This window comes from Sarcophilus harrisii, chromosome 2, assembly GCF_902635505.1.
Source record: "Sarcophilus harrisii chromosome 2, mSarHar1.11, whole genome shotgun sequence".
NCBI classification, from domain to species: domain Eukaryota; kingdom Metazoa; phylum Chordata; class Mammalia; order Dasyuromorphia; family Dasyuridae; genus Sarcophilus; species Sarcophilus harrisii.
This window is the reverse complement of record NC_045427.1, coordinates 522,540,874-522,565,314: the sequence shown is the minus strand read 5'-3', so window position 1 is coordinate 522,565,314 and position 24,441 is coordinate 522,540,874. Positions and strand designations below refer to the sequence as shown.

The 24,441-nt window shown below is 39.2% G+C and overlaps 1 protein-coding gene across 4 annotated transcripts in view; it reads left to right on the top strand.

Annotated features, from left to right (window-relative positions):
• Positions 1-23,311: 23,311 nt before the first annotated feature.
• Positions 23,312-24,441, top strand: part of USP3 (ubiquitin specific peptidase 3) — a 104,389-nt gene continuing 103,259 nt past the window's right edge. For 2 of the 4 annotated variants that reach the window (XM_031955422.1, XM_031955423.1), the window contains exon 1: positions 23,312-23,668. In XM_031955422.1, the coding sequence (XP_031811282.1) occupies positions 23,578-23,668 (91 nt within the window). In that variant the 5' untranslated portion in view covers positions 23,312-23,577. Of the gene's footprint in view, positions 23,669-23,704; positions 24,288-24,441 lie in introns of those variants that run through there. The other 2 variants (XM_031955424.1, XM_023497765.2) reach the window with 2 other exon arrangements.

Sequence of the window (24,441 nt, the reverse complement as noted above, 5' to 3'; positions counted from 1 at the left end):
AAATAGGAAATAATCAACAGAGGGAAGGCACTAGAATTAAGAGGGCCTAGGGAAGAAGCCCAGGAAGGCTTCATGTAGAATATGGACTTCAACTAGGACCTAAAGAAAGCCAGGAAAGTCTTCAGTTAATGCCCAGGAGGGTAAGCATTCCAGGTACAGAAGATGGCCAGAGGAAATGCTTTAACCTGAGAGCTGGAGTATCAAAATCACATCACATGATGGGACATTTTGGAGGTTCTTCAGATTTAACAATACCATGCAATTCAAAGTTCACTCAGCTAGTTATGGCACTAGATTTGGCCTTCACATCCACATCTTCTGATGACCACTAAGATACCAGATAAGTAGACACAAGGCATTTGAGGAGGGAAAGAACACTGGCAACTATGAAGCTTGGGGGAAGATAAGGGTTCTGACAGGAACTGAAAGAGGACATGATAGGTTTGTGAGATGATACCTGAAAGTGGAAAATTTTGGCCAAGGCAGCCAGTGGCACTATGGAGAGAACTCTGAGCCTGGAGTCGGGAAGACCTGAATTCAAATGGGACCCCAAGATATTTATTAGCTGTGTGACCCTGACAAGTAACTTAATCTGTCTGCCTCAGTTTCCTCAAATATAAAATGAGGGTAATATCCCCAGAATTGTTGTGAAGATCAAATGAGGTAATATTTGTAAAACTCATTAGCACAGTATGTTGCACATAGTAGGAACTATAAAAATATTATGATAATGATGAAAGAATATTGAGTTTCTGAAAATTTTTCATTTAAGATTTAAGAAATAATAAAAAAAGATTTAAGAAATAAAATTTTCATTTAAGATAAAAATAGACATAGATAACAAATATTAAAAAAGACAGGCCTTGAGTTAATTGCCAAATAAATAGTATAGATACTAAGTGCTATAGAAGTTCTTAGGAAAGATAGATTATATCAGGCTTCAGGGCATAAAACCTTTGACTTTGGGAAAGGCTGTTCAGAAGAGGTGGAATTTGAGCTGAGCTTTCAAAAGGATTCCAGTGTAGCAGGCAGGAATTATACTTCATAGATCATATACATGAGAATAGGACAGGAGAGAACATCCTCTGGGGTAGGAATTACCAAACCAACTTCTAAGGACACAGTGACTCACTGCTAAAGGGTTTATGATTTGCTGTAATAAATCAATCCCTTTATTGGCCACTGAAAAGGAAAAGCAATTGATTCAAACTTTAAAAAGGCCGACTTTCTATCTATTCTCTGTCCTCCCATCTCTTCCTATTAGCAAGTCAGAACTCTTTAAAGCCTCTTCCTGGTGGCAGAAATGGCCAACTGCAGTAATAGAACAAACCTCCTCCTGTGCTAGGTTAGGGATACTTGAGAATGGAATCCAGAGCCCTCACTGCTGCTGCTTTGAGTTTCTTTCCTGAGCATAGGTGTCTGACTTGTGAGCCTAAAATGGACATTTTGGTCTTCCAAAAAACCTTTTAAGTTTAAGAGGCTGAAAGCTGCTGGGTTTGTAGTGGATGACAGCTCAAAAAGAGCCCCAGCCCCTACAGGAATGCTTCAGGAAAAGCTAACACCCTACAGGAGCATATACCTGATTATTTATATCTTTTCTCGTTCCCTTATAATGTATGATTCTTGAAGGCTTTTCTTTGTATCCCCAGAGCTTAGCATTAAAGAGTTAATAAACATATGAGTGTCTCTTAGGACCTATGTAATAAGGATGCTCTAGTCCCATTCTCTGGAGGTCAGGCTGCTACATCTACCCATCCAGATTCTAGGGGACACAGAGGATTTGCAGTATCTCTTTTCTATATAGTGGCTCAAATTCTCAGGTTCTTCTCTTCATTTTTTGTGGTTACTAACCACTTCCATTTCATTATTTAATATTGATTGGTTTTTACAAAGTGACATTTATTTCTAAGATACAGCAAAAACAAATTATAAACATTTTCACTAACACTTAGGGTACACAATTCTCTCTCTAACACCACAGTTTCTAAGGCAATAACCCTAACAAAATTGAGCTCAGTTTCTATACAGCATCGATCCTACTAAGTTCATGTCTAGATATGGTCAGTATGACTGCAAGATGAATCTGCAATTTGGCTACTCCTGAACTAGAGTCTCAAAGGACATTCCCAAGGGTTGCTCCTTGCTCCTCGGGGAACTGATGCTGTGTTGACTACAAAATTGAAGTCTGGAAAGATAAACTCACAAAGTTGTGGACTCTGCTCCTTTTACTGCTGGCCAAGGTCAATCAAGGGCACCAAGGCAAAGATGACATAGTTAAAACTAAGAGGCCTTTTAAATGGCTTTACAACCAACCATAGAATCTCCTCTTGATTCACCAACTAGAAGCATTTACAGGATGCCTATAAATTTCTAGCCTTTCCAAGGTATTTCTTGTATATGTCATTAAAATTCTCAAGGGGTAATAAAGAGATACATGGAACTTGAGAGTGGGGAGCAGCATACTACCTCTGAGAATTTGTGTCATTACAAAATGCCATTATGATATCATTAGAAAGAAGAGAATATGACTGGAAAAGAAGATGAACTGAGTATTATGCTATCATAATAACCAACCTTGACCCCAGATTTGAGAAAACACCTCTCCCTCCTTTTGTTGGAGACATTGGACTATGTATGTGAAATGTTATGCCCATTGTTGAGTGTGATCATTGTATAGGCTGCTTTTGCTTTTTATTTTTTATGGTATATGTATTTTTTAAGTCAATATTTTTAATTCCTAGGGAAAGGTCATAGTGTGGAAGGAACATAATCTGACAACCTAGGTTTGACAGGCTATATGGTACAGTTATTGCCATGTTGGAGAAGGAGTTGAGGACATCTACAGTCAAATCCTTTCTGTGATATTTCCTAGCTTTGTAACCCTGTCAAAGTTATGAAATTTCTTGAGGCTCCAGTTTCTTCTTCTTGCCAAAGTCATTCAAGGACACTGAGGCAAAGATGACAGGGCTTTACCTTCAATATTTAAGTATCTACCTAACAGAGAGGTTGTAAAGTTTCTGTAAGATGACATATATAAAGCTCTCTGTGATCTTTAAGCTGCCATATAAATGTCAGTTGCCATTATTATCACTTTTGTTGTGTTTGTTCTAGAAATTGTTATTTAATTCTTTTACAGTCATATCCATGATGTTAGTTCTGAAAATTAGAATCATTCCATAGACTTTTTGCCAGTTTAGAATGGTCAGACTTGGGAGAAGAAACTAAATTAATACAATATATATTGACACAAATTAAACATATGCCTTACAAAACTTGTACTTCATCAGGCTGCTGATTCTCTCTGGGATTGAATGATCCATCTCTCTTGTCCTAGAAAGTATCAAAAGGGTCAAGATAATGTTTTGTAGGCTAGTTAAAAAGAAAAACAAAAAAAATTGGCTATCATTGAAGGTGATTTAAAATATAAACTGTTTGGTATGATAATTCTCTTTCTCCTAGTCATTTAAAGCATGAAAAATACAGATCAGTCTTTTGTTTCCATTTCCTCTGAAAGAAGGACTTAGGAAGGACGATATACTCCCAGAGAATACTCTATAAGTTGTAGATAGGAACTGAAAATTTGTCTAATAAAGATGTAAGAATCTTTGCAAAAATAATGACAGGAGAGGAAATGCTATGCTACAAAATCATGAAATCAGAGACTGAGAAACTCTTTAAAAATCATCTACGTTTTCTTGTGTCCTGGAGCCCCTTAGCAGTCTGGTGAAGCCTATGGACCCCTTCTCAATAATTAAATAACTAAAGGGAATGTTAAATTTCAATTAGAAATCAGTGGAATATAAAGATGGAATTATTTTTCCTTCCTAGTTCATAGTTCCCCTGAAATATATCCATGGATATGTTGGTGGTCTGTGGACTACAGATTAAGAATCACTGATCTAGAAAAAATTTCATTTTGCATATCAGAAAACTTAGAGAAAACTGGAGAAATATGTCTTAGATGATCAATAAATAAGTGTTGAATGGGTAGATAAATGGATGGATGAATAAATGAATCTAAAGATTTAACAGACTAAATAAACACAATTCTACAGCAGCTCTCTTGCTTTAAAGGCCCACTCTCTATCTGCCACACCATGTTATTTTTCCTGAATTATTTGTATATATTGCAGCTTTCACCTTCATTTAGCTCCCCATTTTGATAATCTATCCTTTAAGAATCTGTCATGATTTCACAGGTCTTCATCTGCCTTTGTTTACTGGTGGAGGTCTTTCTTTCCCTGGCTCACTCTGGTTTTTAACATAATTGGTCCTGCCTCTCAATTCCTAAGTCAAGCAAATTTTTCCTGAAAAATTTCTCCTTGGAGATCTATCCCTGGCTATATGCTGGAATACACTACATAATGCATGAGAGCCAGTGTGGTACCATAGAAAAAGTACATTTGGAGCCAGAGGACCCAGGTTCAAATTTGAGTTCTGCTACTTATTTATGTGTGATTTTGGATAAGTCATCTTTGTTCTCTGACCTCAGAGGATGGGTTAGACTACATGATATTTAAGGTACCATCTTGTCCCAGCTAATATGAAAGATCCTATACCATTATAACTGATAGGGCTTTTTCCGTCTAGATCTGGCCTTCCAGGAGTTCCACTCTTCTGCATTTAAAGAGAATTGTTCTTTCAAGGAGAACGCAAACTAATGAGGGTGCAGAGTTAGGAAAGTACTTGCTTTATTTTAATAAAGCAGATTGATTAAGCCAAGATCCTCACATCCCAGATGTTAGGTATACTAGATATGCTTCTTCTAGGGACTAGCACATGAAATGTGAAACTATATTCCAAGAATCAGAAAGACAGTCTCATTAGCTCACTTAGGCCTGGTCTAGATAGAATTTATGCTTCAGTGAGGTGGCAGAGTGGATAGAATGCCAGCCTAGAGTCAGAAAAGCTTATCTTCCTGAGTTTAAAACCTGATCAGATACTTATTAGCTGTGTGAACTTGGGCAAGTCATTTAACTCTGTTTGTCTAAGTTTCTTCATCTTAAAAATAAATTAAATGAAACATGGACACTCATGAATATAATCTCTGTTATTATTATACATGCTTTCTTGAAATGGAAATTTATTGTTATGGATTTTTGAATCCTCCCTAATGTTTTGCTGGATACATGGCAATATTTTGATTTGTTTTTATTTTTTTGTTCTGCCTTTCTTTTTCTACTCTGTTTTTTTCTTATTTTGTATTCAGTTCAATTTTTTAAAAAAGTTTATAAAAAGAATTTGGGGAAAAAACCAAAATAAAATAACCTGAAGGAAATGGCAAAATACTCCAGCATCTCTGTCAGGAAAACCCCAAATGAGTTCACAGTCAGGCATGATTGAATTAACTGAATGACAACAAAGATAGAATTTATAGATTTAGTTGGTACTAGTTTGTTTGTTTTTTTTAAACCAAAATTTCTATCAAACTTTCTATGGAACATAAGGAAGACAGTGTGGTATGATGGCAAGAAAACTGGACTGTGAATAAGGAGGCTTGGAGTCTAGTCGTTGTTTGACTTTATGACTCTGGGCAAATCAATTCACTTCTTTGGAGATATCAGAATTCTCAGAAGGTTCTTTCTTTTAATTTAATCAATCAACAAGCTAAATGTTGAGAAAAGTCTACACAAGCCTGTCTTTTGTCTAATCTTCAAATTCTGTTAACTCCTTATCTGAATCACTAATTATTGGCAGTTACCTAGGGGAGAGGTAGGCCCTTAGTTAACCAGAATGCAATTTGTTAGGAAAGACAAGTTTACATTATCCAAATTCACACAAAATTAATTTGAATAATAAGTTCAATTTGATAACCTATAATAAAAACTATACTTCTGTAGCAAACTAAATTTGTGTGCCTCTTCTTTTCCTAATAAGAAGCCATGTTATGTTGGGAATACTTAGCTTCACAAAACATTTTGTATGTATAACTAATACACTTGTTATTATTCATTTATTCAAAAAAACATTAATGATTGATCTATGTGTAAGAAAGACAATTCTGGCAGTAGCGTGAGCAGTATCTTTCTTCTGAGAAGAATGTTTACATTCTTTATGTCTCATTTGTACATAGTTATTTGCATGTTGTCTCCCCTTTAGAATGTCAGTTCTTTGAGATAGAAGATGTGCTTTTGCCTTTCTTTGAATTTCAAATGCTTAGCACACTACCTGGCATAGAGTAGTGCTTAATAAATGCTCTCTCACTGACTGATAGTAGTATGAAGAATGTATTGAGAGAGTAGAGGATTATTATGTAATGTGCCTTATAACAAAATTGGTTCTGTCTCTATAAGACTGTTAATTCCTTGAGGACAGAGACTAGGTAACCTTTGTACTGCTTTCACCTTATCACACTTAGTTAATTAAATGTTTATTGTACTGAACTGAGTATATAGAATTATGACCAAGAGAGTTGCTAGTAGGGAAAGGTCTATATAAGCCAAATTCTTCCCCATCTTCTAATAGAAATACTCAGTGTTTACATATGATTTCCAAATTCCATACTGCATGCTCCTATTTCCATTGTACTAATGACACTAACAATGGCTTGAGGAATAAATTTGGAATCACAGAACTGTATCATAATCTGATGCGGTCATTTTCTATGTTTTGGGGTAAGGTTTTTAGGTGGTATGCCTCTGTTTCTATATCAGTAGCATGAAAGGTTTGTACTAGATGGCCTCTAAGGGCATTCTTAAATCCATATTCTAAGAAACTTCATACCTTGGCCTAGGGTTGTCACTGGAATTAGTACCCAATGTGCCCAACTTATTTCCTATAACGTCTACATCTATGCCTATACTATCTGCTCATAAATGATGCTTGGCTGAGCACTAAATGAACTTAAATCATCAAATAAATATTCATACAATCAAGATCTCAATGAATGTCAGAACTGGATCTTTGAGATCCAGTTCAAGCCTTATTTTACAAAAATGGTAACTGAGATCTAGAAAAGATGATTTGCCTAAGATCACATATTGAATGAATTCCAGGACTAAAATCCATATTTCTGGGAAGAAAAGTAGACTCATATTTTAGAAAGATTTTTTTAAAAGGTCAAAAGAAGAGGGTTTGTTTTTGGTCTTGGAATGCACAGTTAACTAAAACTTTGTAACTCCTTACCAATCAACTTCTCCATATATCATAGTTAAAGCTATAAATGTATATATAAATATGAGTTATTATGATGATTATAAACCCAGTTAATCCACATTTTGCTATACATACAATAATATGAATTAAGAGCTAAAAAACTGCTTGCCTAAATAAAGAAGATTCATTTATAATTAACATACTACTTGCTAATCTAGGAACAGATGCTGTTAAGGTTCCAGAAAAGAATTGATTCTCTTAAATTGGCTAAATACTCTTTCTGCAGTTTTGTTTACACTATCAGTTTCCTTACCACATTTTTTTTCAGAGTTGGTGAAAAATTAAATTTCTGTCTAGCCCATTTCCAAATTCTATGGAATTCTGAATTCATGGGATACAAATCAATGAGTCTTCACCATGGAATAAATCAGTTGGTTCAGACAGCTAGTTCTGCCCTCTAATGGTCAGCAAGAGTAACCACTAGTAAATTGAAGAATGTAGTAAACAAGATCAGGAACGAAATACGAAAGCTGGGAAGGATCTTCAAAGCCATCTGCCCAAGGGTCTCATTTCATTTGCTCCATGTGAGAGAGCAGGATAAAGACTAGAAGCCAGGTTTCCTGACTGCTAGTGTAGTGCTCATTCTTCTGAATTCCCAACACTGTGAATACTATAGAAAAGATCAGGTTGAACAGATTGGGAAACTGAGATCAACACAGAAATGGGTAAATACTTTTAGAAAATACAAGTTTCCTTTGTAGATATTTTCTTATAAGCAAATTGTAAAACATTATCCATTTTAAACTTTAAAGGAAGCTATTTGGCTCTAAAGGCAGATGGAGGTTTTGATGGTTTTTAAAAAGTCTTTTCCTGCTATTGTTCTTTAGGTGACAATGGTATTAAATTGCATTTTTCCCCTTCTCCTTACAGTTTCAATTAACCTCATTAGAATTTTCTTGATGACTTAATTGCAACACATGTTTGCAATTATCCCTCTGATTCCATAAATACATTGATTATTAATGTTGATGATTTTAAAAATTATAATCACAACATGCTAATTTCCCTTCTGCTTTTCCCTTAAAAGGTGTGGTGGGCTATGCCAAGTGAATGCAAGAGCCTTGAGAGTTTAGGTTCTAAATTGGAGAAATGAGACAAAAATATGGGGGTTCTTAACTATTTTTGTATCATGGACCCCCTTTGTCAATCTGATGAAACTTATGGATTCCTTCTCAGAATAATATTTTCAAATGTTTAAAAAATAAAATACAAAATAAAATAAAAGAAGCTAACTATACTGAAGAACAGTAATCAAGGTATCTTTTTAAAAACAGTTTATGGACCCCTGGTCCACTAATGGCTCATTTAACAATTAATTAACAAAAAGAGGTTTACTTAGAATATCATAGAAAGGATATTCAATGAGGATACAGTACTCAGCCCAATTAGATGCTTCCTCCTAGTCTCCACATGGAAATGTATACGGTCAGCAAAGCAGGGTGTGGTGATTCCTGAGTCCTTGGGACATCTGCCAAGTCAGAAGGGCTCCAACTCCATGTGAGCCAGCCCTTTTAATGCCTTGGGTGAACAGGAAGCAACATCTTTACTGTTTGAGGATACCGGGAGGCTAAGTCAATAGCTAGGCAGGTGGTTTGAGCCTGGGTCAATCACATCCTGGGGAGACAGCTTCCTTCAGTTACGGGGAAAGAATCAGCCTACATTTGTGGGAGTGGGCTTACCTATTACACAGAATAAACCTGGATGTTTCTTAAAATTTGTAGGTTCTTAGGATATAGAGGAAAAAATCCTTAGAGATCTTCTGGTCCAACTTTTAAATTGTATAGGTGAAGAAACCGATTCAGGAAAGGAAGTTAATTCACTTGTTCATGTCATGTTTTTAGTAGCAGATTGGAGCTTCAACCCTAGCTTCTCCTGACACACGAATCTGAGCTTCTTTGATTATACCTCTACTTCTATAAGTAGAAAAGAGTTTTACCTCTTTATTTATGCCATGCTATATTTTGACCAAGCAAGGCCAGTGCTTAGGTAGCCTCTCCTAGGGTAGGACTAAATAATTTACTTGCAGTGTATTATCTGTTAAAATCACCAGGTGGCCTTCCAATTTGAGCTACTCCCACTATGTATGCAGAGGCAGTTCCAAGGTTGTCTTGGGCAATTTGCTCACAATCATCTGAACACTCTTAGAAAGCAATCCTGTAGCTGCTTTCTTGTGTTTCTGCCCAGGATTTTTACCTAAAAGTGTGATTTAATGCCATTATGATTCATAACTAGTTAGACCCAACCCCCTCTTTGTGCAGGTTTTTAATCTCTTTCTCAGCCTTGCAAAAGGATTGTTCATTTACACGGGTTGTGGCCTTTTATTACAGGAGGAAAGAAATGAACAGTGTCAGTTTTAAAACTCCAGAGTGGAAGGTTGGTCTGAAATCTCAACTTCATCCATCCATCTTGAGTATTTTCTAGACATACCCAAAACCTGTATTAGAAGGAGATTCCTACTCTTATTCCCAACAGAGTGAATTCTGTCTTCTTTGCTTATGACAATAGTCTTCTACTGTAGAAGATGATAACTATCCCTTGATACATTTATGGGCTCTACAATGACATTTAGTTGATTGCTAGATGAGTCTCTTACCTTGATACCTCACAGACTGATCATTGCAAGGCCAGTGGCCAGATGCTGTTTCAACATCTCCTCCAGAGTGTTTTTCAGTCAGTCTTTGGCATATTCTGGTATCTGCTCCAAAAGACACAATGGCTCACTTTGCATATGTGCCCCTAATGGGTGCAGGAATGTACTAGGGTATAGTTCTAAATAGAGATTGCTAAATATTCAACACGGGAATTTATACCTCAAAAATTGACAATTTCAGTAAATTACTTTGATTTATCATTTGATTATTTGTTTTGTTGGTTGTCTAGACGTAAGAAAGAGTTATCAATGCACACTGCATGTGTATTTTTTTCTGGGCAGAGGAGCTGTTAAACATTTCCCGGCATACTCTTGCATTTCTCTATAAATTTGAGCTCAGCAGGGGTATAGTAGGAGACTCAGAGAATGAAATCATCATTAGACTTCAGATCTGGTGACTGGGGGCTAACAGTAACAACTATAATAACTGACATTTATATAATGATTTAAGATTTACAAAGTGCTTTATATCCTTTATCTTACTTATAACACTCCTAGACCCAAGGCAAAATGCTTTTATGTTAACCACCCTAGGCAATTCACCTATGCATTTCCCAATTTTGTCTGGTTACTAAGGATGAGAGGAAATGCAGAAGGGGAATTACCCTTCTCCAAAATGAAGACTGCATTTTAAATATGGTAGAATCTGGAAAGTTCTGGAAATTCTTCTTAGTTCAGTATTATTTGGGGAATGGAGTTTTTTGGTTAATCTGAATGTCATCATATGTGAATTATTGATTTTCTTTAAATTAGAGGGCAGCAACATATCTTTTTATGAAGTTGGAGTTAGGAAATATAAAATAAGGGTGTGAGCATCTTGAGAAAGTAAAGACAAAAAAAGGAAGAGAAAAAAGGAGTTGAGTTAGACTAATGGGGTTGAGGAGCCAATCTGGGCCCAGCCAAGAAAAGAAAATCTTTTCAGGACTTTTGCCCTTTTGCCTCCTTCCTTCACCCCCACTGCCACCAACCTAATAAATCTCAACGTATTTTACTCATAAAAGTATCCATCACATTTTGGAAGCCTCTTTGCCCTAGCCAGTAGTCCTTGAGGCTGCCTCAAATTTCAAAATTAGAAACAGAACCCTTAAAAGAAAATTCAAGTTGGAAGCAATAACAGGAATAAACGTTTTTCATACTAAAAGTGAGTTTTACTACACCAGTTCCTCAACCAACAAGTATGAATGACTTGCTATCAGGGTCTTTCTTGTTCTGATAAGGCAGAACCAGATTTGTGGAAAGTTCAACCACCTGAAAGCAGAAAAGGTTCCAGAACAGGGAAACTGGGATAAGTTAGAGAAACTTTCTGAATTTCACAATCTTGCCTAGGGCTGGCCCTATTTGCCTAAAGTCCTGCCCAAACAAAGATCAGCTGTGCACAGAGGTATTTTTGTCACATATGGCCTTATAGGGTTCTGGTCCATTAGTATATCTAGTAGGAACACTGCTACTGAAACCTGACTCAGGAGGTCCCCATTTACTTATAAAAGGGGTTTGTTCCCAAAGGATTTATTAATGGAAGTATCTAGCTTCCAGAAAAAAAATAACCTAAACATGAGAAAGAGTGACTGGGATTGAAAGGCAGGCTCTTTGTATAGTTTGGAAGAGTCATTATATTGAGCTTAAAAGTGTTAAGATAATAAACATTAAGGGGGGAAGAGAAGGTCAAAGAGGGTTCAGATCTAGGATTTCTTTAATGTAGTATGCTCTCTTCACATATGCCAATCAGCAACTCACCCAAAAACTTATAGAGATACCCAAGGCACAAAGAGATGAAGTTATTTGTCTATGGTCACTCAGCTAAGATGTGACAGGGGCAGACTTGAGCCCAAGTCTTCTAAAATGATCTTTGATTTAGAGTTGGAAAAGAAGGCAGAGACTATCCAGTATAAACTTTTTAAAAATATTTATTTTTTTGTACTTACATATAAAAACAATTTTTAATATTCAATTAAAAAAATTTTGAGTTCCAAATTCTCTTGTTCTCCTCCTCCTCCCTGAGATGGTAAGCAATTTAATAAAGGTTATCTATGTGTCATCACACAAAGCATTTCCATATTAGTTATGTTGCAAAAGAAATCCCAGGAAAAATAAAGTTTTTAAAAGTAGGTGCATTTAGACTCCACCAGTTCTTTCTCTGGAGGAGGACAGCATTTTTTTTTTTTTTCAACCATAGATCCTTCAGAACTGTCTTGGATCATTGTATTGTCAAAGACAGCCAAGTCATTCATAGTTGACAATCATACAATGTTGCTGTTACTGAGTACAATGTTCTCCTGATTCTGCTCACTTCACTTTGTATCAGTTCATATAAGTTTGCCCAGGTTTTTGGAAACCATTCTGTTCATCATTTCTTTCAGCACTACATCACATATACCATAATTTGTTTAACCATTCTTCAATTGAAGAGCATCCCCTAAATTTACATTTTTTGCCACCACAAAAAGAGCTGCTACAAATATTTTGTCCCTTTTCTCTCTCTTTTTTAAAGTTTCTTTGGGATACAGACCTACTAGTGGTATTGATAGGTCACTGAGTATGCACAATTTTATAATCCTTTGGGCACAGCTACAAATTGCTCTCTAGAATGTTTGGTTTAGTTCATAACTCCACCAGTGGTGTATTAGTATACCAATTTTCTCATATCCAACAAACATTTCTATTATTTTCCTGAGTTATCTCAGTTTTAATTCGCATTTCTCTAATCAATAGTGATTTAGAGCATTTTTTCAAATGATAGCTTTGATTTCTGCTTCTGAAAAGTGCTGGCTCATATCCTTTGACTATTTATCATTTGGGGAACAAATTGTATTCTTATAAATTTGTCTCAGTTCTCTTAGTTTAGCCCTCTTATACACAAGGAAACTGAGACCTAGTTAAGTTAAAGAAACTGAGGCTCAGGAAGTGTGAGAATGTTTCTTCCTTCAAGGGGGGTTCTCTATCCTGTGCTATCCTTTAGATTTTAATTCTATATGATATTTCCTTTTATTTTTCTCCCCCACTTTGGGAAGAGTTAAGGAAGCTATCTATATAGCTTATCTGATGATTAGAATAGTCCAAACCGTTTAAACATACTCCTCTGGTAGAGGCTTTCACATGATATGAAGGGCCCCAGCACACTGAAAGGGATTTCTCTTCTCATTATCCCTATCCAGAAAATCTGGGAACTTCAGTATATATTAACCAGTATGTTGTTACTAGCTCTGCTTACAAGCCTGTAGTGCACCAAATTCAAGAAGGAAGATGTTTTATCGTATAGGCCAAAGAAATAAATAAAAGTTCTAGCAGAAATCATGGGTACTTGCCCAAGAGCAACTCTTCCTTGGATTTTAGTCATTTACAATCCTGCATTAAGTAGAGCTCTCAGAAGCTACAGCCTTTTGTATCATTTCACCAGCAACCTCCAGTTCGTGGTAGCCATCATTCCCCTGAGCTCCCTGAATGACCTCTCTGCCAGCTGTGTTGGTCATCTGCCAGCTGACGTTTTCCAGCCACGTAGCTCAAATGCATAGCCTCTGTCTGCAGTTTCCCCAGCTCCCAGGTGGTGTGGCTAGCTCTTTATTGGAAAAGTTTGGCTCCTGACATGAGGCCAGTCTCAGCAGGGCAGAGACGGGTAGTTTACTTTCCCTGTGTTGCCTCCATTCTCAAGCCTTTCCCTTACAGTACAATTCCCATGAACTTCTGGCCTCACATAAAAGTTTCTCTAAGATCTAGAGACCAAAATCTGTTCATCTCATCTTCAGACAGATCTTTGTTAATGATACCAAGTAGGGTCAGAATAAATTCAGTCTAGTATTTTCTGTTCTACAACATCCAGGTGGTATATTTCTCACCTGCTGACATCTCTTATAGGTTTAAAAGGTTGGCAAAACATTCCAGTTTTCTGCCAAATCTCTCTTGGGCCTCACAAATACCTCTGGGGCAGAGCTTCTGAACATGTGATCCATGGAACCCCAAGGGACTTGAATGGGAAAAAAAAATTACATCTTCATTTCTTTGTTTATATTCCCTATCCTCTAAGTGAAGTTTAGTATTTGCTTTATGATGGTTTAAAATTTTTAAAAAAGATTATTCTAAGAAAGGATCCAGAGACTTTACCAGACTGCCAAAGGGGTCCATGACACATAAAAAAAATTAAGAATCCCTAATCAATAACCAAATTGGCAGTTTTTTATATGCATATAGGCAGGCTTCCTAACAGTCTAAGAATGAGCTTGGGATTGTAAAATGGACCAGTGAGCTAAATTTTGGTAATGATCAATTAGGTTCCAGGTATAAAGTCATGATAAGGCAAACTAAGCATGAAGAACTACAGTTTGAAAGAATGGTTTAGAAGTTGGTTCAATATCCAATTTAATTCAATAAACACTTGTTAAAAGTTGTGTTACATGAATGCAATGGAATACTATTGTGCTGTAAGAAATGGTGAGAATGGTCAGAAAAACCTAGAAAGACTTTCATGAACTGCTGCTGAGTGAAAAGAACAGAACCAAGAAAACATTGTACACAATAACCAGCAACATTGTGTGATGTTCAGCTGTGACAGACTTAGCTCTTCTCAATATACAGTGGTCTAAGATAATTCCAAAAGACTCCTGGTAGAAAATGCTATTTATACCCAGAGAAGGAACTATGGAATTTGAAGGTAGATAGAAACATGCTATTTTCATTTTTGTTGTTATTGTTGTTTACTTTACCATTTTTTCCCCTTTTGTCCTGATTCTTCTTTCAAAACATGCCTATTGTGGAAATATGTTTAGTATGATTAGACATGTATAATCTATATCAGATTATTTATTATTTTGGAGAAGAGGAGAGGAGGAAAGAGGGAGAAAAAATTTGGAACTCAAAGTTTTATAAAAGTGAATGTTGAAAATTAGCTTTACATGTTATTGGAAAAAATAAAATACTATTAAGTGGGAGGGAATAAACATTTGTAAGTTTCCATTATGTACGAAGCACTGTGCTAAATGCAAGGGATACAAAAAAGAGACAAGATCTTTGTCCTCAAAGAGCTTACAATCTCGTAGAGGAGACAACATACAAATAAATATTTATGATAAAATCTTTATACAGGAAAAATACAAGATAATTAACAGAAATAAGGCACATGAACTAAGAGGAATTGGATATGGTCTTTTCTAAAAGGTGGAATTTTAACTGGGACATAAAGAAAGTTAAAGAGATCAGCAGTCAGAACTGATATCATACCATTTTTAGGTCTGAGTTGTTTTTTTTTATAGCTTTTAACTTTTATTTAGTACAGAATAAGGACAAAATGTGTCCCTATGATTTCATTGGTATAAGGATCTTCCAAGTAAGGAAACTCCCTCTATCAATGTAGGACAGTATCCTTTCTGTAACCCGTAGCCTTAGAAAGTTACCTGAGCACTAAGGGACTCGTCCAAGGAAACATAGCTCAGTTGTTTCCAAGTTAGGATTTGAATCCTAGGATATGGGATGACAAGAATGGGATGAAGAGGAAGGAAGAATTTGTTAATTCTTGGGTAAAAGTTGTTATTGTGGTAGAAAGGAAGAAGGATGTGGAGGGGTTAAGTGCTACAACTCTGGAGAATCAAATTGGCTCAGAAACCAACATAGCCCAGGAGGCTCCCCAGGTTGAAGTTCTGAAGCACTTACTCCCTTTCTTCACTTTTGTGGCTGCTATTGCTATAATCTCTTCTTCTTTTAAATAGTATTTTATTTTTCCAATTACATGTAAAGACAATTTTAAAATTCATTTTTACATAAAATTTTGAGTTCTAAATATTCTCCCTTCCTCTTCCCCACTCCCCATCCTTCTCCTCTTCCCCTATGACAGTACTTAATTTAATATTAATTACATAAGTACAATCATGTAAAACCTATCTCCATATTAGTCATGTTGCCATAACTTCTTACTCAAGCTAATGTCTGCTTCTTCAACATACCCTGAACTCCATGGAGTTGAGTCATGAGGGAAATTTAGAAAACAGTGAGAGGTAAAAGCCCTGGGAATTTGTAAAGGTTCTCTGGCATAATTCCAATGAGAGGAACCTGAGCACTGGCTCACAGCCAGACCTTTCATAGTACTCAGAAAGGAGGGTTATGTTCATATTACAAAATACTTTGCATAATTCTAGGAAGGAGGAGAGCTGGGACTTGAAAGCAATTCTTCTGATTGTTCAATATGGCTTCCCAGAGATGAGGCTTTCTATTCACTGTACCACCATAAACTTCAAGAACTCTCCCAGTCCTAAATATAGATGCCTATGAACTGGCTAAAGAACCTCTTCAAAGTTAGCAAAGCCATCTCTCTGGAAGCCCCCTATGATAACTGTTTTTGTTATCATATAACAGTGCCTCTCATAAATTTCCTGAGCTATTGTTTTTCAGTCAGTAAAAAAGGGGAAAATATTTGTTCTAGCAGCCTGAGAATCAAATGAAATAACTGATGTGGCAGTGCTATGAACCTTAAATAAAAAACAAAACAAAACAAAAAACAATCTATGCTAACCATAATAAGTCAGAAGTCATTGTAAAAGCATTGTGAAAACCATCACCACCACCTGATTACTCTAATTAGATTCTGTATTAAAAAGTATGATCATATCAAAGGAAAGAAGAGGGACTGCTCTAAGTAGGGGGTTTTCTAATAAATTAGACTTTCAAGGTCAAGATTTTCAGGCATCTAGGAATTCAAAGCAAAACCTCCAAAGTCATTAAGAATCTTTAGATGTAAATATTGACAACCAAAAAATGGGGAATTTTGAGATAAATTCAGTTTCATCTGTTTCCTGTACTAAATGAAGGTAGAAACAACTTAGACTAGATGCCAAGAGACCTGAGGGTGACATTATCAGACCACTCCAGGAATATATATACTTAACAATCTGCTCTGTGATTCCCTTCAATAAACATTTAATAAATGCCTCCTTGTTGTTTTCCCTGCTAGAATGTTAAGTTTCTTTCTAATAAAGATTGTTTTATTTGTTGTCTTTGCACCCCCAGCACCCAGCACAGTGTCTGGCACAAAGTAGATTATTGATTGATTACTTTGTGCCAGGCAGTGTGTTAGATGCCAACACTGAATGTTGTTTTTCCCCAATTGGCTTCTCTGCTGAGAAAAGAGATTTCTTGTCATGAATGATTAAACTGGCTTGCAGCACTAATCAATCTTGCATGAGTCTAGGCTTCTGTGACTCAGTTTCCCCCTCGGCCTGAATAAGGTCAAACCCCTAGATAAATGGAGCCTTGAGGCTGCACACCTGCAAGCCAAGTAGTGAAAAGAGGAAATAGAAAATTCCAAGTCTCCCTTCTTTATCATTACCCAGCTCTCCACCCTTACCCACTTTCTGGGCTTACCTCAAATTCTTAAAATGCTTTAAGATAGAAAGCCCACATTTTTTGTTGTTTGTTTAAAATGCATATTCCTTTCCTCTCGACTGGTACAACCCAATCACTAAAACAAACAGACAAAGCCCAACAATCCCTGCCAAGGCCTGTATCTTAGAACCATTCCTCCATTCCTCCCCCTCCACAGTTTTAAATGATAGTCTATGTGTTCCAAGACGCTTCCCTCAGGCATGATGAGTCAATCATTTCTTCCAAATAGTGTCATTAGACTTAGCTTGAGGTTGACTCCTCACCACCAGAGAGCACTGCGATGTTTGCTAGCAGTTCTCAGGGCCAAAGGGATTTGGCTCAAGAACAACAAACTGAACACTGGTTTAAGTGCTGCTGGAGGAACTACAGGATGGAAAAAAAAAAAAGGATTTCCCAGAGTGCTCCTCCCTGGCCTGCCTCTGGTTTTACACAATTGTCTAGCCATTGTTCTAATGGAATTCTTCTTCTAATACAGCCCTACACCTTTGTTATGACAATGTGTAATTTATCTGTAAAGCTTTCTGGGGGGGAAGGGAGGAGAAAGAGGGAGGCAAATAAGAGAGGAAAGGCAAGAGAGTCTTTTTTCTATCTGCTCATTTGCTTGTTAGAGGAACAATAGATCCAAACTAGGTATTTATTACTATAAGCCACTGCTCTAGCATTATGAAGATACCAAGATGTGTAAATCTGGTCTCTGACTTCCAGGACTTTATAACCCATTTGGAAAACAAGATACTAAAAGAAAGGGTGCTGGACTTATAAGCAGAGGCTCTGAATTCAAATCCTAGCTCATCTGCTTACTGGCAATGTGATTTAAAGGAATCCTTTCACTTATTGAGATCTCATTTTCCTCATCTATAAAATGAAGAGGATGGACTAGCTTAGTCTTGTAGTCCCTTCTGGTTCCAAATAGATAATTCTTTGAACATAAAAAAGTTAAATAACAATTCAATTGGAGAAATGTCACAAAGCAATGCCCATGATTAACTATCAAATAAATGGTATGGAAAGTAACATTCATTCAACATCTTCAACAAATGGCATCCTGATATTGATAAAGTCAGGGTAGCAATTCCTAGTTTGAAAATAAACATGCGACAAATTCACAATGGCCATTCTCTTTGCAAAAGGTAGGCTTTTTTAGGAGAGGAGGTTACAGACAAAATAAGAGATAAAATGGGCACTAGGAATGGCAAATAGGAAATAGAGTTGGGAAAGGAATAGGGATATCATTATCAAGAAAAGGAGTTTGGAAGAACTCATTAAAGGAATACGCCATGAGGCCTGAGTATGCCATTAATTGGTAGATGAAATCCATAGAGAAGTTTAGCACAGTAAGCAGAGTTAGTTAGGAGAAAGATGCCACTAAAGGGAAAGCACTATGGGGGGAGGGAGGGAGAGAGAGCGATAGAGAGAGAGAGAAAAACATCTCATAGTAGACTTAGTTCTGAAAAAGGACTTAGCAAAGATCTTCATCATGAGCAGATCTTTTATAAGGGAAACAGCCTTGGAGGTTTCTCAGTACTAGGGAAGAATTTGGTAGCTCAGACTTGACTCTTCAGTCAAGGAGGAGCCAGATGGAATGACCAGACCCTAGACCTGTCTAAAAGATATGCCAATCAATATCTCAACAGCTATTTAAAGATGGATTGAGGTTGGGGGAAGATAATGGAGGTTGATAAAAAGTTCTATCCTCACAATCACTCTATACAAACAAGATAGTGTGTGAATTGGTTATGCCTAATAATAGCCAGATGGGGCTTCTACCTGACTGGGAAAGAGAGTTAAGTTCACATTAATCTGGATGAAACATTGTGCTAAATGTTGAAGATTAAAAATAACTATTAAGACACATTCCCTGTCTTCTCATAGAACTGCTACACTTGCAGGAGACTATGTAGATGAACTTATAGCCCATAATCATTGTTGAAAGCAGTTCTGGATTCACAAGGACCTGAGGTCAATCTTGGATATTTTTCAATAATTACTACTCTTTATGCCCTGCCCCAGCAGTCACTTGTGGGAACATTTGAATTTTTGTTCATTTTAGCTCTCCCCTAGGAGTTTTCAATTTATTGTCTACATGTAAGAAAGGCTACCAAGGCATCCAAACTTAAAGTAATTTTATTACAAGGCATGAGGGAATTGAAAAAAGAGAATGATTACAAGTAATACTTCTTATGTGGAGCATCCCATTATTCCCACCACTTCTTCTGTGGTTTGGATCACAGTCCTTTCAAGAGACTCACAACATCAACAAGGGAAGTTCCAATAACCCAAGTGCACTCTGGGTGCTCCATTCCTTTTGAGTTCCATTGTCCTCCTTGGGATTTAGCTCATTCTATTGCTTACAAGCAGCTTGCCTCAGGCATTTCTGGCCTGGAGTCTTGAGTGGCCTCCAACTGAGGCAGCTGACTCACCTTCCTCATTTCTGCCATCTCCCAGGAAGTTGCTTTGTCCTCCATGTATACAGATCATCCTTTCAGAATTCTTGCTTTCTATGTACTTTGGGTCCACAACATTACAGGACAGTGAATCTTTTTGGAGAAGATCTAGATCTGGGGCACCAACTTTGAAAAAGGATATTAATAAACTGAAGAAGGTCCGGAAAAGAGGTCATGTTTACCTGGATGGAAAAGAGGCTAAAAGGAGGCTTACCATATGAAGACCACTTGAAGGAACTGGAGTTATTTGCCTAGAAAAAACTTTTGGGGAGGTGGAAGAAGGGAAATTATAGCTATGTAAATATCTAAAAGACTCTTGTATGAAAGAATTAGGCTTGTTCAGCTTGGTCCTAGAAGGCAAAATGAGTAATTAGTAGAAGATATAAAGAGGTGAAATCCAAGAATGGAATGGGCTAATTCTGTAAGTAGTGGGTTCCTACTCTTTGGAAATCTTCATGCAAAGACTAGATGAGCCCTTGTTGGAGTACATTGTAAAATTCAAGTATAGGTTAGACTTTGTGTCCTCTGAAGTCTCTTTCAACTCGAAATTCTGTGAATCTCTCTCACTCTCTCTCTCTCTCTCTTTCTCTCTCTCTCTCTCTCTCTCTCTCTCTCTGTGTTTGTGTAATATACAATAGGAATTCAGAGTACATGAAATCACTCTATGAGGGAGCTCAGTTTGGGAATACTACATTGACAGCAAAGGCTTAATATTGTATTACTTTCTTCCCCTCTTCCTTCTCCCCTATGTACTGGGTCATTCACTTTCTGTTATTATTACCACAGAAGTATGACTTCCTCTATCAGGCTGATAATAATCTGGCAAGTTATTGAGCAGATTTTGCTAATTTTGAGAACCTAAGTAACTTGGGGGAAGGGAGAAAAAAGAGGGGGGCAAGCAGCTATCATAAAAACACAAGAAGGAAGAAACACCACACATTGTGTTCATCAAGAATGGGAGTGAAATAAGGGGGCATAAAACATGTACTGAAGTGGGGATAGAGTGAAGTCACAACTTAGAAGTCAATAGTAGTCAGGAACAGCAACCCCAAGGATATTCCCAACTAACTACTATACAGCCCCCTTCTAGTTAATCATTTCCTGTCCTTTCTTCCTCTTCTCCTTTTACCCAAGAGGATTGCAACATCAGTCAGTAAATCAACCAACCCTGTCCCCCACCCTCTCCCTCTTCACCCATTCTGCTCCCTCCCTCCTCTAACTCCACGTGTTAATCTTATTTTCACAATGAGCCATATCTTTCAGTCAAAAATGATAATAATATATTTTTAAATATATTACTTACCCAAAGTAGCTATTTTTCTGAAACTGCCCAAGAAGCCTTCATAGGATTAGTTCCTATTTTGACAGCTACTTCCAGAAGATCCAGTCTTGTTGTATATACAATAGTATCCTTGCCAAATTTGACTTCTTGGCCTAGAATTTAAAAACTGCAACTGTGTAGAAAATATCCTGGACTTGGAATCAGCATATGCAGCTTTGAATTTCACCATTTTTAACTGGTTTCCATGCCTCAAGTTTCTCTTTTCAATTTGTCCTTTACACAGCAGTCCATGTGGATATTCTTAAAGCTCAGTTCTAATCTTGTCACTCCCCTGTCCACCAAGTTCCATTGGAGGTTTCCACGTAGTCTTAGCACTTAAATGCAAACTTTTATTGGGCTTTTAAAGCCTTTCCTAACTTTTCTCCAGCGTACTTTTTCAAACTAATTACTTATCACTCTTTTTAGTGCATTCTATTACCTTCTTGTTCTTCATAGAAAGTTGTCTTTCTTTAACTACACAGTCTTCATGCCTGAAATACATTCTCTCCTTATACATTCCCAATTACCACCAAATTTGAGCCTCAATGCTATTTCCATGTATCACAGTGCTTGGCACATAGTAAATGATTAATAAATGCTTTTTAACTGACTATTTTACCATAACCAAGCCATTTCTCTGAGTCTCAGTTTTTTCACTCAGAATTTATGAGTATTCATAGCTGCCTATGAAAATTCTGTGAGGAAAGCATTTTGTAAACCACAGATCCCTGTAAAAGCATCTCCATTATTACTATTGTAACAGAAGCTACAGTCACTGAATTACCCTCATTCATACTCCTCTTAACTGTCCTTTCCTTCCCTATATACTACTCCTTCTTTTCCACCTGTCCACATTCTACCACCATCCCTCATGGCCCCAGTCATGCCACTTCTGTGAAATTTACCCTGTCAACCTATATCATAAACTCACATAGTGTTTGTATCTAAAGGACCCATAAAGGAAGAAACAAGACTAGAGTGAGTTGTTGAAGATTCTAAAGTATTTAATCTTTTCTGCCCATTTTGTTAGCTTAGCCCTTGCTAAAGTTTAAGACATTCAAGGCCAGGCATTTTCTTTTATGTCTCTGTTACCAGAGCCTACCACAGATTTCAGTAACTGTTAACATTTAAAGAGAATCTAGAGAGAGTCATTTAAAAGTATTTTTTATTTGTATCCAAGGAGGTCATTGAGTAATAGATTCTGGGATGGACAAACCAACTTCATGACTAAACCAGATGGCAAATCTGGTCCAGTTGCGCCAATCGGTGGGTAAGATGCCCGGTCTCTCTCCTCCAGTGGCGGAGTCCTGAACGTTCCTAAATGAAGCGTGCCAGGGGACACCCAGAGTGTGCCTTTTCAGGACTAATGTTCGAGGTCCTATTTGCAGAAGGGTGTTTTGTATTGCCAGACTCAAGGATATGTGATAAGTTATAATGAACAATCACGATGTGCGTCTCATTACATTTTCAATCGTTACCCACTTTTATGCTGTGATGCCCAAAAAGTAGTATTTCTGAATATGGCTGTGGTTTTACATTTGTAAAACACAGAAGGTAGTTTCTAAGTTCTTTTCAGAAGCTGCTCTTCATCCAGCCGCTACATTTTTATTTAGTGCTAGGGACTAGCATATTTATTTGTATGTAACAATATTTATTACGCTAGGCACTGTGAAAGATGCAAAGAAGGGCAACGGCAGTCCCCACTTTCTGGAGCTCACCGGTAAAAGGCTGAAAACAACAAGAAACCACATGGGCACCGGAAAGGTACACCCTGGGAGAATTTGAGAACAAAGGGCAAGGGGCCAGAACTTAGCGGGATCCGGAGAGCTCTCTGCAGAAGGAAGGATTTTAGGCTGGACTTAAAACGAGCCCAGGGCAGCGAGGAAAGGGCCCGGGAAAATGCCCAGGTGGGTCTTGTTCAAAGAAGAGCAAATGCGGCCGTGCCACTGGCCCCCAGAGGGCGAGATGGAACAGGAGGCGCCTGCAAAGGGAGGAAGGGGTCAAGTCGCCAAGGGGCTGGAGGATCAAACGGAAGGTCGGACATGCGATGGCTGGGGGCGCTTCATTCCCCTGATGGAGGAATCCCTGCAAAGCCGGGGCTTCCCGCTTTCTGGGTGGGAGGGAGGAGCCAACGAATTGAGGGGTCGCATTGTGCGCAGAGACACTTTTGGTGCCGGTGACCCGAGCTGGGAAAAGCGGACACTTCCGAGGATAACTTTTTGCAGCCCTCTCTCAAGCCCCTCCCTCCTGCGCTCCGGCGTGCGCTGGGGGCTCACGCCAGGGCGGGGGCGGGGCTGGGCAGGGCGGAGGAGGGCGGGGCCCAGTGGGTGGAGGCCTCCTCGCTGGCCCCGCCGTCCGCCCCCGCCCCCGTGGGAGCGGCTCACAGAACCCGGAGCTCGGAACTTCCCGTCCCCCGGAACGGGCTGTCGGAAAGACGAGCGGCGCGCGTGGGAAAACCCGGCGTCCGGATCGCGCAGTTGTCTTTGACGCGGAGGGCTGTGGGACGCAACCGCCACCGCCTCCAGAGCGCCGGGCGGAGAGGGAACGGAGACCGAACTGCCGCCGCTGCCCCCACCCCCACCCCCGTCCCCAGCCCTCCAGCTCCCGGAGCCTCCGTTTCCTCCCCCTAACCCCCTCCCCCGGCCATGGAGTGCCCTCACCTCAGCTCCAGCGTCTGCATCGTCCCGGACTCGGCCAAGTTCCCCAACGGCTCCCCGTCGTCCTGGTGCTGCAGCGGTGAGTGCCGCCCCGCCGGCCCCGGGCCGTTCCCTCTCCCTTCACCCGAGGCCGCGGCTCGGCCGGGCCTGGCCCGCGCGGGGGGCAGGGGGAAGTGGGTGCGTGGGTGCGGGGAGCCCGGCCAGGCCCAGGCCGAGGCCGAGCCTCCTTTGTTCCGGCCCGGCCCGGGGGAGAAGGCGTCGGGACTCGCCTTTGGGGCGCTCCCTCGCGCGGGGGAGCCGCCTGCCGGGACGTGTACGCGCGCGCGCGGGTGTCCATCCAAGACCTCCCCCCTTCCCTTTGTATCCGGACGCCCCCCAGCCCGGTCCCTCGTTCGCAGAGTTTGCACAAAGCCCTTCCTGGCCCCCCCCCCCCCCGCAAGTCCGTCAGGCTCCTCCCGCCCCTCTTTCTCCCCGCACCCCGCTGGCGGACCCCACGTGCGCAGCTTCCCGTTGTGGTCATCCCCTCCTCGGACCCGGGGCAGGAAGAGCCACCTCCTCTCCGCCCGGCCCAGCCTTGCCTCGGTCCTCCTGGCTCTCGCCGGAAGAACAGTTACTGGCGGTGCGGCACATGGGATGGGGGTCGCCAGTGACCCCTCTCCCCCTCTCCAGGGCCGGGGGCAGCCCCGGGAGCCTTTGTGGTAAAGTTCGGGGTGAGGGGGGATTGGATCCTTTCCCGAGCCACGATTCACGAAGTTTAGATGCTAAGTAGGCTGCTTTTGAAAGAGAAAACATAACTGCTTTTTTCTTTTCTTTTCTTTTCTTTTCTTGGAGGACGGTAAGGTCATCTGTATT